We start from the raw sequence: 16,825 nt of genomic DNA on the forward strand, positions 1-16,825 counted from the left end.
AAAGCTGAATAATATTCCATTGTGTGTATATCATTATTTTATTTATCCATTCATCTGTCAGTAGACAGCTGGGTTGTTACCACTTCTTGGCTATTATGAATAATACTGCTATGAACATTGGTATACAATGTCTGATTGAGTCTTTACTTTCAGTTCTTTTGGTTATGTACTTAGAAGTGAAATTCCTGGGTCATATGGTAGTTCTACATTTAACTTTGAAAAAGCGTCATACTGTTTTCCATAGTGGCTATGCCATTTTACGTTCCCATTAGCAGTGCAAAAGAGTTCCAATTCTCCACATCTTAGTTCTAATTTCTCCATATCTCCAAAAGTCAACACTTGTTTTCTGTTATTTTGGTAATAGCCATCCTGATGAGTATGAAGTGATATCTCATTGTGATTTCAATTTGCATTTCCCTAATGATTAACAATGTTGAGGATCTTTTCATGTGCTTCTTGGCATCTGTATACCTTCTTTGGAGAAATATCTAGTCAAGCTCTTTGCCCATATTTTAATTAGGTTATTTGTTGTTGTTGAGTTGTAGGAATGCTTTATATATTCTGGAAATTAATTCCATATCAGATATATGATTTGCAAATATTTGTTTCTGTTTTGTCAGTTACTTTTTCAATCTGTGGATAGTACCCTTTAATGTTCAAGATTTTTAATTTTGAAGTCCAACTTATCTACTTTAATTTTTTTGTTTGCTTTGTTTTGTTTTTTTCTCTTTAAGGCTGCACATGCAGCATATGGAAATTCCCGGGTTTAGGAGTTGAATTGGAGCTGTAGTCACTAGCCACAGCAACTGTGGGATCCAAGCCAAGTCTGTGACCTACACCACAGCTCAAAGCAATGCTGGATCCTTTACCCACTGAGCAAGGCCAGGGATCAAACTTGCATCCTCATGGATACTAGTCAGGTTTATTTCCACTGAGCCACAACAGGAATGCCTCTATTTCTTTCTTTTGTGCCTGTTCTTTTGGTGTCATATCCAAAAACTTGTTTCTAAATTCCAGGTCCTGAGCTTTTTCCTTAATGTTTTCTTCCAAGAATTTTATGGTTTTAGCTCTTACTCTTAGGTCTTTGATTCATTTTGAATTAATGTTTTAATACAGTGTAAGGTAAGCACCTATCTTCATTCTTTTGCATACAGTATTTCGTTTTCCCAGCATCATTTATCGAAAAGATGGTCATTTCTTCATTGAAAGGTCTTGGCACCCTTGCTGAAAATCATTTGACCATCTATCCAAGGGTGATAAGCTATTGATTTTTATGTATTTATATTTATTGGACCAACTTTTCAATTGATCTTATTAATTTTAAGGTTTTAGAAGGGTTGTTTAGGATTTTATGTATTCAATCATGTCTTTTAAACGTTATTGTATTAGTTCCCATATTTTACAACTTATTTCATTTTATCGCTTTGTTGGTTTAGTAAGCACTTATAAAATATTGTTGAATAATATGGCGATAATGAACATCAGGATCTTCCTGATTTTAATGGCAAAGGCTATATAATTTTATTATTTAATATGATGCTGCAGCTTGTTTTTGATAGTCTCTATCTCATTTAGTACACTTTTTCCAATTATTATTTTACTTGGAGTATTGAAGTAATGGCTGCTGAATTTTTTCAAGTTTTTTTTCGGGGGGGACAAAATTCTAATTCTAAGTAAACTAGGTTATGCAATGAATTTTGCTAATAGATACCTTTTTGTTGAAATACATTATTTCTCATATTCCTGGAATGGTGTATTATTTTTTTAATATACCATTAAAGTCTACTCAGAAAAAAAAAGAATCAATATTCACAAGCGCAATTAGTCTAAAATGTTTTGTTCCGTCTTTATGCTGTAGATTTTTCAGATGTTGGTATTAAGATTTTGCTAGATTTATAAATTTATTGGGGGAGATATCTAACCTTGCCTGTAGTCTGGTATAATTTTTTTTTTTTGTCTTTTGTCTTTTTGTTGTTGTTGTTGTTGCTATTTCTTGGGCCGCTCCCGAGGCATGTGGAGGTTCCCAGGCTAGGGGTCCAATCGGAGCTGTAGCCACCGGCCTACGCCAGAGCCACAGCAACGCGGGATCCGAGCCGCGTCTGCAACCTACACCACAGCTCACGGCAACGCAGGATCCTTAACCCACTGAGCAAGGGCAGGGACCGAACCCGCAACCTCATGGTTCCTAGTCGGATTCGTTAACCACTGCGCCACGACGGGAACTCCCTAGTCTGGTATAATTTGAATAATTTGTGAATTATCTTTTCTTTGAAATTTGGATAAAACCTACCCATAAATTCATCAAGGCCTGTATCTTTTAAACAGTAGAATTTGAATTACCTTTCCAATGGTTTCTGTGGTCATTTAGTCTATTGAGTGTTTCTACTTTTTCTTAGAAAGCTTTTGCAAATTATTTTTCCTAGAAATGATTAATTTCCTCAGTTTTCAAATATACTTCTCTAAAGTTGTGTGAAAAATTCTTTTATATTTTTAGTATTTCCTATAGCTATAGTTACACTTCCTTTATAATTTCTATTATTCAATTTTTTCTCTTTTGGTTTTTCTTATTTCCGGCTTTTCAGGGGTGAAACATTTTAAACTGCAAATTTTGTGGAGTTACCTGGTGACATAGAGATTAAGGACTTAGCATTGTCACTGCTGTGGCTCAGCTTTGATCCCTGGCCCAGGAACTTTAGCATGCTGCAAGCATGGCCAAATCAATCAATCAATAAACAGCACGCTTAGGAGTTTTTAACTATTATTTTAAAAATATGTTAGGTAAATTTCAGCTTTTATTACTCATTACATATGAGGTATTAATTCTACTTTATTTTCTAATAGTGCCTTAAGTTGAAAGTTCAGTTCACTCATGTTTATTTCCTTTATTATCATCTCAGGCATTTTCTTCTGAGTAAAGCTTTATCTGCAGTTTATAGGACTAGTAAATATAGTCCTATTATCGTCCTATAGTTTATATATATAACCTAATTATGAAAATCATTAAGGATTTCTTTGTCTACAAGAAGATGACTAGTTTTCCAAGTGCTCCCATTTGAAATGAATATGAATTATTGAATGGGTGCCTTTGCTTAGATTAAAGTTAGATTTAGATTCCTTGGTAACTCATCAGTTCCTCATCTTGGCCATTCTTTGCTAATTCACTTAACAAGCCTTGTGTCCCTGCATGTTCCAGGCACTGTGATAGTTATTAAGAGTTTGTTACTATCTAGGTCTCGTTTAGTTGTGAGAGAGGCAAAATATGAACTAGCTTAGACTAAAAAAGTTACTAAAAAAAAAATTAACTACTGAGAATTTCATATAAGACCAAGGCACAGCTTCACAACATGGAACCATTAAAACCCAAGTACTCAAAAAATAAGATTTTCTCTCTGTGTCCAACACTTGACTCAACAGTTTGACTTCACCCTTTGGGCCTTTCCCATGGTGGGACATGGCAGCTGTGTGCCTCTCGTGGCATAACTTTATCACTGAAGGAGGACTTAACAGAGTGTTTTACTGGCCATGGCAGCTGTGTGCCTCTCGTGGCATAACTTTATCACTGAAGGAGGACTTAACAGAGTGTTTTACTGGCTCTGGGTTACAAAAAAATTTAGTGATAGGCTCTGATTGGTCCAACTGGGGTTAATTACGTACTATGCCTTACTTAGCTAACCAGCTGTCAAATCACAGGATTAGTTTGGGAGGAAACAGCAATTTCCATTTGAAGTGGCTTATTGTTTCAAGATAAAGGGAGAAGATATGCTGGGCATCTAAAGGAATGGAATTCTCCTACAGATACAGTAACTTTGGGGAGTCCCTTCACTTTTAGGTGATCACTTTAAAATGGAACTATTGAACTATTGCGAGAGTTCTGTGTATTACACCTGATCGTTATTTTGATCCTTCCTCCAATTTTCTGAGGTGTGTGTGGGTAGGAGAGGTACTACCACCTTCTCAATCATTGGGCAGCTGGGGCGCAGTGAAGATAAATGATTGTGATAGATAGGGAGAAGAGACCTTAATAGTTGAAGTTTCTTCCTTTTGCCTAACTCGGGCATGGGTTCTATGATTAAGAGCTATGTGTCTCATAGAAGCAAGAGTCATTATTCTTAAAAACATTAGCCCACTTTTTCAGGTTTTATGAAGTAGAACCACCAATACCACAGAGTCATCTGTTTATATTCCCTGGCCCCTTAAAAGTGTGAAGTCCATATAAATCAGGAATTTAAAGCAAAGCACTGGAAATAAGAAAATACTCTTCGTCTGTTTTTTCTTTTTTTCACAGAATATTCAGTACTTGGAAATCCCTTGATTACTCTTATTATAGAAGGCATTTCAAAGCTGTGGAATAAAAGGAGGAAAAGGAGGCAGATAAAGGCACTTCGAACCTCCCTTTTATTCTAACTATGTCCCAAGAGATGTCATCAGATAGAATAAGTTTCCAAAAAAACTGCTACAGAAGCAGCTGATGAATAATTATAAAATGATCATTTTTATTTTTCTTTTCATTCATTTATATTTTGCCTAAGGACAAAATGTATATACAGCCTTTGCACTTAGTTACTACTCTGTAAAACAGAGTGGTAACATTGCGATTCTTAAATATGTTACTTTGCTTTTCTAGTGTGTATTCTTGTCAAATCTGAGATATATTTATATGCATATAATATATATGTATATATGAAATACATATACTAAAAACAGTTTTCGATGTAATTTAGGAACTGAAGGGTAACATAAAACAATTTGACTAAAAGTGGGTGTGATTTTCTTATCTCTGCCTGCCAAAAATTCACTCAAGAAAAATCATTCACATGTCTTTGCAGTTAGATTTCTTTTATAAATTGGAAGCTACTCCATCGTAGGAGATGTTGTGAATCCTAATTGATGAGTATTTATAAAATATTTCTACATTGAGATGAAATGACAAAAATCTGAGATGGATTAATGGGCAGATGCCTGAATGACAGTGTGAAGATATGAAAGTATAGGTAAGCCAAGTTTTATTGATTAATTCAGCAGCATTTCTTTCCTGAGCATTCACAGTGTTGATAGAGAAATAAATTAAACAACCCTGTCCTTCAAGAGCTCATGGTACAGAAGAGTTCTGGATTTTTATTTTGTTTGATAATAAAACAGTATTTGTTTTCTTAAAACCAGAATGCTGGGCAATTCTAGGATTTATTTTGTTTTGCTATGTAAGAAATTAGCTTGGTGGAGTTCCCATCTTGGCTCAGTGGTAATGAACCCGACTAGTATCCGTGAGGATGTAGGTTCAATCCCTAGCCTCGCTCAGAGGGTGGGGGATCTGGCACTGCAGTGAGCCTTGATGTAGGTCACAGATGCAGCTCAGATCCCGTAGTTGCTGTGGTTGTGGAGTAGGCTGGTGGCTGCAGCTCCGAATCCACAGCCCCTAAAAAGACCAAAAAAAAAAAAAAAAGAAAAGAAGAAGAAGAAACTAGCTTGATTATGTTAAGTTGTCTGAGGTTTAATCTCTAAAATAAACCTTATTATAGAGTCCACCCTTCGTAATTTAGAGTTTTGTGAGTCAGCTATTGTCTGACCTTGCCTTATGTACTTGATAGAGGACAGCTTCCTATTAAATAAGCCAGTGTCATTTAAGGAAGATGAAATGATCAGAATGATCAGCCATCAGCTGCCATTTCCACTGTGTGGGAATTGAGTTTCAATCTTGTTTGCTGTTGTTTCTTTGATTTTATTTGTTTGCCCCATATTAGCAAGCCACTGTCTTCTCTCCATTACTGTCCTCATCCCATGCAGCTACCTAAGTAAAGTAAAAGGAAACATGTTAGGGATACAGTTTGGCAAAATAATAAAAAAACATGTGGATTGTTAAATTGGATGGATCTGGATTAAATCCCTGATTCCTTTAGATCTTGGGTCTAGTTTTTTTGTTTGTTTTGTTTTGCTTTAACCTTATTCTATAATTTTCCTCATCTTTAAAACTGAAACAGTGACTGTTATGGTCTGAATTGTGTCCCCTCAAAATTTGTATGTTGAAGTTATAACCCCTAGTACAGCATAGAATGTAACTGTAATTTGGAAATAGAGTCTCTAAAGAGGTAATTGAGTTTAAATGAGGTCATTAGGGTGGGCTCTAATCCAATAGGAATGGTGTCCTTATGAGAAGAGGAAGTTAGGATGCAGATGGATAGAGGGTAGGCTTGTGATGACACAGGGAGAAGGCCATTTCCAGGCCAAGGAGAGAGGCCTTAGAAGAAACCAACCCTGCTGACACTTTGATCTCAAAATTCTAGCCTCCAGAAAAGTAAGAGAGTAAATTTCTGTTTTTTAAGTCACCTAGTCTGTGGTACCTTGTTATGGCAGCCCTAACAAACTAATACAGCAACAACGTCTGAAGTGAAAGGCATAGGAATTTGAAATATTATTGTATACTATACTATATAATAAGTGATTCATATGTGTGGCTACTATGATTATTAACACTAGTATTTAGTATTATAGTTAGCATTGTAAAGCACTACCAAAGCTTTGTGAAAGAAATATTTGCCCCAAAGGGAAAAAAAAATGAGCTTATGGAAATACTTTTAAACAAAAGGAAATTTAAGTATGTCTTTGGAAGCTTTATTTCTAGGTCAATTTCAATGTATAAAGCATTGTATAATCTGTCTCTAATAGAGGGGTACACTCTGAAATTTTGCTTCTGCATTTAATGGCTTAATGCCCTTTGGTCTTAATCCTTCTGTCTTTAAGAAAGTGGAAGAGGTGCCGAGGCAAGGGGGTAATGCGAGGGACAGGAGGTGCTATGCACTCTTCCTGGGGTTTGGGTGGAGGTGGCCTCAAAGCTCTCTCTACCTGGACTCAGAAAATGCAGAGTGTTCCAAAAAAGGCACGTGTGGGAGCCAGTAGCATGCTGAGCACACAGACATGGAGTCCAATGCTGGGGCACTGAAGACTTGTCTGAGATTGAGCCAGGCATTTCTTCGGGCATCGATCCCTCCGGAAGCCTTCACCTTCGGTGAGCAGGCTCTCTTGCCTCTGTCCTTAAATGGTTCACTGCTTTTCCAAACTTCCCAGCCCCCACTGCACCTTGGACCTGGGCATGTTGTCCCTCCAGGTCTCCAGTGCATGTGCCAGCAGGCATCCTTTGAATATTCGTCAAATCGACAAATAACTGTGAACTCGATTTTGGCGGGAGGTGGGCAGAAGGAAAGACTCAAGGTAGGGTTGAGAGTGTCTGCACGGAGCAACAGGAAACTGGTTAAAACTTGGCAAAGTGTGCAAAAGGCAGAACCTGAGGTTCTATAAGGAAAGGTGTCAGGGAGGTGGGAGCCAATGGAGACAGCACCAGGGGAACTGGGAGCCTGACTGAGTACCTTCCTGCACTCTGAGGCACAGAGAGGGTTGGGACTGCCCCGGGCCACACAGCACCACAGGGGTCTCTATCTGGGGTAGAGAGAATAAGATAACAAACTCAATAGTCAACAGTTATCAAGACATGGGCAACTTAGTTTTATCTGGATTATCACCTCTCCTTTACACCATTACTTGAAGCAAATCCCAGACATCATCTCACTTGTAAATTTTTTATCATGATTATCTCTCATAATTTCTTAATGTAATCAAACATCTAGTTAAATATTCTTATTTCAGGGAGTTCCCGTCGTGGCGCAGCGGTTAACGAATCCGACTAGGAACCATGAGGTTGAGGGTTCGATCCCTGCCCTTGCTCAGTGGGTTAACGATCCGGCGTTGCCGTGAGCTGCGGTGTAGGTCACAGACGCGGCTTGGATCCTGCGTTGCTGTGGCTCTGGCGTAGGCTGGCGGCTACAGCTCCGGTTTGACCCCTAGCCTGGGAACTTCCATATGCCGCGGGAGCGGCCCAAGAAATAGCAAAAAAAGACAAAATAAATAAATAAATAAATAAATATTCTTATTTCATAGTATCTTATGGTGTTCATAATTTTTTAAAAATATTATTTAAATAAGGTTCAAACTTTAAAAATGGGTAGATATGTTTCTTTTTTTTATCTTTTTGTCTTTTTAAGGCCAAACCCATGGCATATGGAGGTTCCCAGGCTAGGGGTCCAATCAGAGCTACCGATGCCAGACTACGCCAGAGCCACAGCAACACGGGATCCGAGCCGTGTCTGTGACCTACACCACAGCTCACAGCAACACTGGATCCTTAACCCACTGAGCGAGGCCAGAGATCGAACCCTCAACCTCATGGTTTCTAGTTGGATTCGATTCCTCTGCGCCACAACGGGAACTCCCATATTTCTTTTTTTAATAGCAGATTTGAGATATAATTCATGTAGCATACTTTTCACCCATTTAAAGTGGTTTTTAGTATATTCACAGAGTTCACCACATCAATTCCCCTTTCCCCCAACTGCAGCATATTGGTCACTTTCTGTCTCTATGGTTATGCCAATTCTGGACGTTCATACAAATGCCATCATCCAGGATGCCGTCCTTTGGGACTGACTTCTTTCACTTAGCATATTTTCAAGATGCATCCATGTTGTAGCCTGTTTGGTACTACCTTTTATGCTGAATAGTATTTTGTTATATAGATATGCATTTTATCAATCCACTTATCGGTTGATGGACATTTGGATTGTTTCCACTTTTTGTCTATTCTAAATTATCCTGCCATAAACATTTGTGAACCAAAAAAAAGGGAAGAAATTGTCCCATATAGAAAGAGCCCTTACCTTGCCTGAGCATCATTTAAGAAATCGGGCTTGGAGTTCCTGTCGTGGCGCAGTGGTTAACGAATCCGACTAGGAACCATGAGGTTGCGGGTTCGGTCCCTGCCCTTGCTCAGTGGGTTAAGGATCCGGCGTTGCCGTGAGCTGTGGTGTAGGTTGCAGACGCGGCTTGGATCCCGCGTTGCTGTGGCTCTGGCGTAGGCCGGTGGCTACAGCTCCAATTCAACCCCTAGCCTGGGAACCTCCATATGCCGAGGGAGTGGCCCAAGAAATAGCAACAACAACAACAACAAAAAGACAAAAGACAAAAAAAAAAAAAAGAAATCGGGCTTGGATCTCCCTGATGATGTATTCGACTCAGGTAATGTTGTCAGTTTCTCAGTTAGCTGAGCAGTAAATCTGATGATTTCTTTGCCAAAGATAAAGGATGTTCTTTAAAGTAGGTGAAATTTCTCTCTTAATGTTCAGTCCCTTCAGTTTTGCTTTATTTAAGGCTAGCTTATCATCGGTTTTGGTTTTACTTTAAAATTTCTAGAGTAGACAAAATATATCATCATAAACCATCCGTTAAATAAATACATTGCTTGACTGTTTTTAAAATCTGTATCACTTATTTTATATTCCCCTGTGGCTGCCGCTGTAATGCAGAGATTTTGCTGTTTGGTGTTTTCATCTGTTGTTCACCCTCCGCCTCTACTTCTTTAGGGAATTCCTTTAGGGAAGTTACGTCCCTGCCATGGGTAAGCAGGACACCCACCGTGAGGAGGAGAGAAGAAGGCAGAAACTAGAAAAGGAAGTTCTGGTTCTACTCTCCCTTCCACCACTTAACACCAAATCAAGTCATTTAATCTCTTTGAGCCCCCAGTTTCTTTTCTATTAAAACAGTAACAAAATTATTTGCCATTAATACTTCAGTGGGCATGGGGGAAAGAGACAGCAAATGCGATACTCCCAAGGAAAGCAATTTGAACACCATCCAAAGCAATGAAAATAATAAGGCCCTGCTGGTAGAAACACTCCCAAAAGAGCCAGGGGTGTGCATGAGGGGGAACCACAGAGCAAACTAAATATGTAAAAGAAATTTAGAAACTGTTTTTCAGGTCATCAGTTATTACCAGATCCTTGAGCTTTATCTTCATTTGCTAGAAGAGGAATTTGTCATTTTCAAAGTCTTTCCATTTTGGTTTTACTATCTGTGTGGTAATTTACATGAATCAAAGATAATTTTAAATTAATAACAATAACTGCATCTACTGGAATAATATATTTTATGTCATGGGTAATCTGTTTTCTAAAAGGATTTACCAATTACAATAAAGAATACAAATGTGAATTAAGGTTGATGAAAAAGTAATAAAATAGAAATAAGGAACAAGAACCCGATATAATAGAGGAAGGCAGACATACCTTGGTGCCATGATATTTTATACTAAATTATCAAGCAGTGGTCATAGAGCACCAGAGAAGGGTCTGATGTCTTGTTTCTTATCCTGATTTATCACCAGATGGTTTTCATGCCAAAACTTATTAATTTATTTCTCCACCTGCTACACTTTTCCAGCAGTAAATTATCTAGTTCTCTTTAACTCTCTAAAGCCTCCCCTGGGAGATGCTTCCAAACTTGTTCCCATTTTTAACATCAACTGAAAATTATTTCAGATAAAAAGCTGATTTTTTTTTAATTTAAATAGACAACTGTTCTATTTCAATGCTTTTCTAAAGTTGTTTTATCAGTAATTATCTGATGGGGAAATAAACTAATTCTAGGCAATCTGCTGTATTTTCTAACTAAATTTTTGTGGGTTTTGTACACATGCATATGTACACATACACACAAACGTGCACATGTGTATGCACACACACATATATGTATGTATATTGTTTTTACATCTAATGTAAATATTAAACAGGACCACGATTCTATTCCTATTGATAATCTCCTCACATCACCATCAGCTCCATCCCAGTAAAGGGCTAGCAATTGTGAAAACAACAGCCAAACCTGTTTTGGGTGCTTTGGAGACAAAAGTTGTTGGTTAAATAGTATGCCATGCGTGTTGACTTTCTGAAGATACAGTGTATCCACCTTATCATGGCTAATGGTGGCAGTATGGAGATTCCATTCCTGAAATGCCACATTGGTTGGAACTCAGCAAAGCAACCTCAGCTGCTTGCAAACTTGCAAATCCTGTGGTGTTAAATGGCCAAGATGCCACTGCAGCATTTTTTTTTTTCAGTTGCATTAATCTCTTTCTGCTTGCAAGCAGGAAATTTACATGGTTCTGATTATTAATAAATGTGGTAGGATCTTAGCCCCAGCATACTGAGCACAGTGAGAAACCAGCAATCAGAATTGCTAGGCTCTTTCTCAGGGTGGAAAGCATGTGATGTGGTAATGCACGGCTTAGAAGTAAAAATCTTTAATGGATTAAAGAGGAGTATTATGGTTCCTGGGACGTTCCTCAAAAGTTGGCTTGTAATCCACATTTAAAAATAACAAATTAACTTTTTAATTTGAAAATGTAAAGCAAAATAATTCTATGTTCCCCCTGGAACTCTAGGCATTTTATATTAAAATTAACAGAAAGCATGAATTTATCTTTAAGAGCCATGCAAGATAGCAAAGCTAACTAAAGAAGAAAAAAATAACAGATTATCAGAATAGAGGGTTATAACTATTAATTAACTTCCTTTCTAAAGCCAACATTGGACTATGGGAGAATTCAAGGTCTTTTGTCACACTTACTGGTAAATTCAGTACCAAGAATATATTTTAATATTTATTTCTACATAGCAGAATAAGCCACATGCCAAGGCCTTTGTACCTTTTATACGCTTTTCCCCTGTAAAGTTAGAATTATCTAACATGGTGACACCCTAAATTCAAAACAAAAGAAGTAATAAAAATAATGTTTAAATCAGATTTTCTATTTATCCTAATATCATCATGGTGTAGTTTTGTTCTTTGCTTATTTAAAAACTGAAGTCACAGTGACTTTCTAACCACTATATATAGAAGTTCTATATTTATCATTTAAAATGCTCTTCATCTTTATATTCTTTATATTGGGAATTACTGAACTGGGCAGTGGGCAAAAAATGTAAGTGGAGTCAAAGGTTTGTTAAATTATTTGTATGGTGAGAAAGCCAGATTAGCTTTTGAAAACATGTCAGATTTGGGGTCTGTGGCTTTATTATCATTCTCTTTTGGTCTTATGAAAAGCTGTGAAAAGAATGAAGTACAGTCAACTTTGCACTGTTGGTGTAGTTTATTGTAGAATGATATTATTAAGCAATGATTAGCATACAGTAAAGCCAGCCTTTTGGAGGCAAGAGGGTTAAGGCGAAGACATAAAGGAAGTGCCTCTTATTTAAGTCAAATATTTAAGTCTCTATTTCCAAATAGTGTTAACAAATAAAATATTTGATAGAACTGTTAAGAAGATCCAGCTAATAAATTTGAAAAGGCTTTGCAAACTGTAAAGCACCTGTTGCTGTTCTCAACTTTTTACGTGTTTTTTTATAGCGACAAAATTAGTTCCTGATAGGGTATGAATTTATTTCTGTAGCAGAACACGCTACATATTTAGGGTGGAATAAAGTAAGATTTTATAAATTGCCACAAAATGTCACAGGCTGATTTGTATTTAAGGTGATCCTATATATTAATCACCGAGTAACCTTCAGTTTTCCAAATAAAGAATAAAGGGACTGGTGATGACATTTGTAATCATCTATGGAAAGGGAATTATCTAAATTCCTCACAGATGGAGAGATATCAAGGGTAAATCATTGTATCCACATTTCTAATTTTAAGAAGCTTTGAGGGTGTTTGTGGAGAGTAGGGAACAAGCATTGTTTTGCATATGGAATTAAACATAAACTTTCCATTCCGCAATCCCTAATTCTCCAAATGACTGTGGAGGACTTTTCAGATACCACCCCTTAAGAACTGAGAAATTCATAAAAGGAAAATAACATTGTTACATGCAATACACAAATGGAGCATATTGGTACAGCTAGAATAGTGATCTTTCAAAGAGGACATATCAGACTCTATATGCCTCAGACTACAGAGTGGCTTGCTTAATGCTGTAAAAAAATAAAATAAAAGGATGACATATGACATATGCTCCTAATTCTCACCTCATAGCAGCTTATTATATTATTTCTAAACAAGCTGCATAACTCATTTCTTCTTCATACAGCATAATTCAACCCAATATCCTGTGTACACTAAATGTAGACCAGTGCTTGAGGTTTTTAGTAAATGCTAGATATATAGGAATGCTTGTCTAATGTGGCATTAACATAGTTTCAGGGATTAGACTATGTTCACTTGGAAACACACAAGAAAATCTTGGTGTCAGATGTTCTATGAACTTTGAGATAAGTGACATATGGAACTGCTCACTATGGGTGATACACAATCAAAAAAAACTACAGTGGTGCAGTCTGTTCTCGCTACTGAATCTGCATGTTTTTCCTCAATTCAGATGTAAAAACTTTTTTTAATAAACTTTTTAAATGTATGAAGTGTAAATATTTTCTTTATTTTTGTCCTTCTCGTTTTTGAAGTATTTTAAAATTAATACATTCTTACTAACCACTGGGTTTATAAATTATAAAAGCTAAAACACAAGTAAATGTTAAGACATGGATAAACCCACTATGATGGGGTTTGTCACGATCAAAATTCATTAAACTGAGTTATTTTTCTATCTGCCCAATATCTTATTTTTGAAATTTAATCTGGAAAGGAGCTGGAAATGAATTATAGAATACCAGATAAATAACATCACTAGGGGAAAAAAAAATAGAGTTGATTTTTAAAGACCCCTGGAATTCAGTTTTATCACTTTTTTTTTTTTTTAGTAGCAACATAGAGTGAAAAAGGCAAAATGCTTTGAGTCACGTATCTTGGTTTTCTCAGGTTTTCTTTTCTGTGGAGGTGGTAGAAGGTACAGGTGTGAAAGGAATAATGGCTTTGGATTTCCACATTACCTTCCGTTCTGCGAGGTAGCCCTGGAAATGCTCCTAGCGCCACTGACCAGAACATTCTGACAGTTAAGAGATGGGGAAACTAGTTTCCTAGGGCATGCCTGTCCTCAGAGATTGAAGAAGATGGCAGCATTTTTTGTCACCATGTAGCAAAGCTCTCAGACACAGCTGTAATTTGCTCTCTGGCCTCAGGCAGCAGGATCTGAAGATACGAGCCGTGTCTCTCGCTGGCATCTGCTTTGTTATTAACTCATTTTGCCTGCATCTTTAACTCAAGGTGGCAGCTGTCTTTCCAGCCTTGGATGACATCCCTCTCAGTCCTCAAATATTGGCACGTGGGGGCTGTTTCCTCTCCCTGGCTCTCTGTGTAGAGTCTCAACAGTGTACCCCCTGTTGGCAACGAGTGACACGGTGTCCTGATGGCTCCCCCTCTCTTTGCTTTTGCAGCTGGCGCCACGTACATCTTTGGGAAAAGCGGAGGCCTCATCCTCTACACCTGGCCGGCCAACGACAGGCCCAGCACACGCTCTGACCGCCTGGCCGTTGGCTTCAGCACCACCGTGAAGGATGGCATCTTGGTGCGCATAGACAGTGCCCCAGGCCTTGGGGACTTCCTCCAGCTTCACATAGTGAGTACAGGGCTGTGGCCTGGATTCTCTTGTGTTCCTGGTGGTCTGAGTTGCTGAGTCAGATATATGCAGTGGAACATTCTAGATAGACACGGCAAAGGGGCACACGTGTATCATGCTACCTTAGTGTGTTGGAGCCATGTCCAAAGGGTGGTGTGCGTTGCCTCATTCTCCCCTTCAGCTGTGAACCTTGATGCTTAGAGGGTGCCTCAGAGATAGAAAATTTGAATCTCTCCCCATCCAGCCTCCTCTCCCTATTCTGTAGTTTGGCCTGTCCTGAAACATTTAACAAACGACTTAGGTGTAAATATGAGATTGGCCTGGCACGGTTCAGCCTAACCCAGTGCAAGTAGCAAGGTACCTCGGATGTCAGGGATCTCCTAAGTTGTGGAGTCAGCAAAGCCAAATAAAAATATTTGGCACTTTTCAGGTCCTACAGTCTCTGTCATAGTTACTCAACGCTGCTGTGGTTAATGGGAAAGCAGCTATAGACAATTCATTGTTTTATAATGTGCGTGACTGCATTCCAATCAAAAATTTTTTTATAAAAACAGGCTGTAGGCTGTGCTTTGGGGAACCCTGCCCTACCCTGCAGACATCCTTGTAATGTAAAGAACAAGTGAAAGAAAATAGGGCTAGACTAGATGGGGCAGAAAGAAACTGTGCAATAACCAAGAGTTGGTGTCTTCATGTGTGTTGTATTTCCAACATTTTGCTGGTAGGTATAAACCCAATAAGACTGCGCCCTCATTCACAGCAGATCATTAGGAACATGGAGCAATTCTAAGAAATTAAAATGATTTGGAGGAAAAAATTACTGTGTTATGAGGATAGAAAATATTTTTATAGCAACAATTAACCCATTTTATCACCTGTGCAGTCTGCAGTTAAGAAAGTAGGCTAAAGAAAGATATGATTCTCATCCATAAGTACCCAGAGTGCAGCCACCAAGAGTAAAGAGAGGAATTGTTCTCATTAGTTAGCAATGACAAGGCTAGAAAGAATGGATTTAATTTGGAGCAATAAGAATTCAGTTTAAATAGCAGGGGGAAAAGGCAGTTAAGAGGAAAAATCAACTGGGGATTATCACCAACCTCCAGACAGGAGGAGAAGGGACATTTGCTGGGGAATCTTTGAATCTGACTTTTGCCAGTGTGCCCATCGACTGAGGAAAGCGGAGTGAGATTTCAGCTCTGGTCTCTGGAGTGGAGGTGGCTGGCTGGAGCCACAGCGGTAAGCTCAGCCCTCGAAGCCGTGCCCATCTCCAGCATCCACGCATCCAGCATGCCTTGGAAACAGGAAAAGCTGGAAAGAAAAGGCTTGAGCTGGAAGCCTGTCTGATCTCGGAGTGAGCCAGAGCAGGGCAAGTCTGTACTTAGGAGTACAGGGAAGCACTGGTTAGAAAGGATCATCTTCAAAACATAGAAGAGGGGTCTTGAAGAGAGCTGTGAGCCTTTAATGCTTCCTCAAATCCTTCAGGAAACCCTAGCGTATGCTAAGCCTGAGCTGAAGCACTTCAAAAAACCATGCCAGGGAGCACAGAGAAAGGCAGTCATAGTTTGTTCAGTTTATCTTTATTTGGCCTCTATGAACCACCGTAATTTACAAAACTCTGTGAGATTTATGCTGCATATAACTTAATGACTATTTCATGGCAGCTATAACTAGGCTATTATTACCAGCTCACTTGCATTTTCATGGTGATTTATCTTCTTTTTTTATTCAGTGTGACGTACTAAGAAAAATATGATTTGGCACAGCCACGAGCATTTTTCAGTCAGATAATGTGCTACCAGTTTATCCATTTCTTCCCATTCGTACAGCGTCTTCACTTTTAAGAGAAACATTTTCTTCTTTTATATTAGTTTACTTGCAGTTGGCAGTGTTTTGTAAAATAGACGTCAGGACCCTGGAAACTTCTAGGAGAAACCAAAGCATTCCACTTTAATTCTTCAAAGCAGAAATACAAGAAACTTTACACCAAAAAGAGAAGAGACACCCCCCCTCCTTGGGTATTATGGACTTACCCCTTATTCCAATGCCATTATCATTGTTTAAACATTCTAAAACATTCCAATAGATTGTCCTTCAGAGCCTGGGTTAGGAAATGCCATATAATATTTTTAGAGAAAAGGAAAAGAGACCCTACCATGCGAAGAAACCACACCATTCCTGAATGGACCCGATGTGTCTGTGGCCCTCTCAAGCATGGAGCCATTTTATGGGGTTAATGATTTCAAACCTTTTTTTTTTTTTTTTAATTCTCTAGTGGATTGTCTCTGGTATCTACCAGAGATAGAAACTGTGTGTGACTCTATTCCAATAAAAATGTATGTATAAGAACAGGCTGCAAACAGTCCTTTGGTGACCACTGTCCTAGGCTTTGAACGTCCTCATAGAAATGTAAGGAACACGTGATAAACACTGAGGTCAGAGTTTAAGAGCAAAGGGAATTTTCCTCAACATACTGAAGAGGGAAATTTCCAAGCAGAAGGT

General features: G+C 38.3%; 1 protein-coding gene across 6 annotated transcripts in view; it reads left to right on the plus strand.

The window, feature by feature from the left end:
• NRXN3 (neurexin 3) overlaps window positions 1–16,825 on the plus strand; it is a 1,579,386-nt gene that overhangs the window by 1,175,006 nt on the left and 387,555 nt on the right. For all 6 annotated transcript variants that reach the window (XM_047796606.1, XM_047796611.1, XM_047796607.1 and 3 more), the window contains one exon: window positions 14,148–14,329. In XM_047796606.1, coding sequence (XP_047652562.1) covers window positions 14,148–14,329 — 182 coding nt within the window. The remainder of the gene's footprint in view (window positions 1–14,147; window positions 14,330–16,825) is intronic.

This window comes from Phacochoerus africanus, chromosome 9, assembly GCF_016906955.1.
Source record: "Phacochoerus africanus isolate WHEZ1 chromosome 9, ROS_Pafr_v1, whole genome shotgun sequence".
Classification (NCBI taxonomy): Eukaryota; Metazoa; Chordata; class Mammalia; order Artiodactyla; family Suidae; genus Phacochoerus; species Phacochoerus africanus.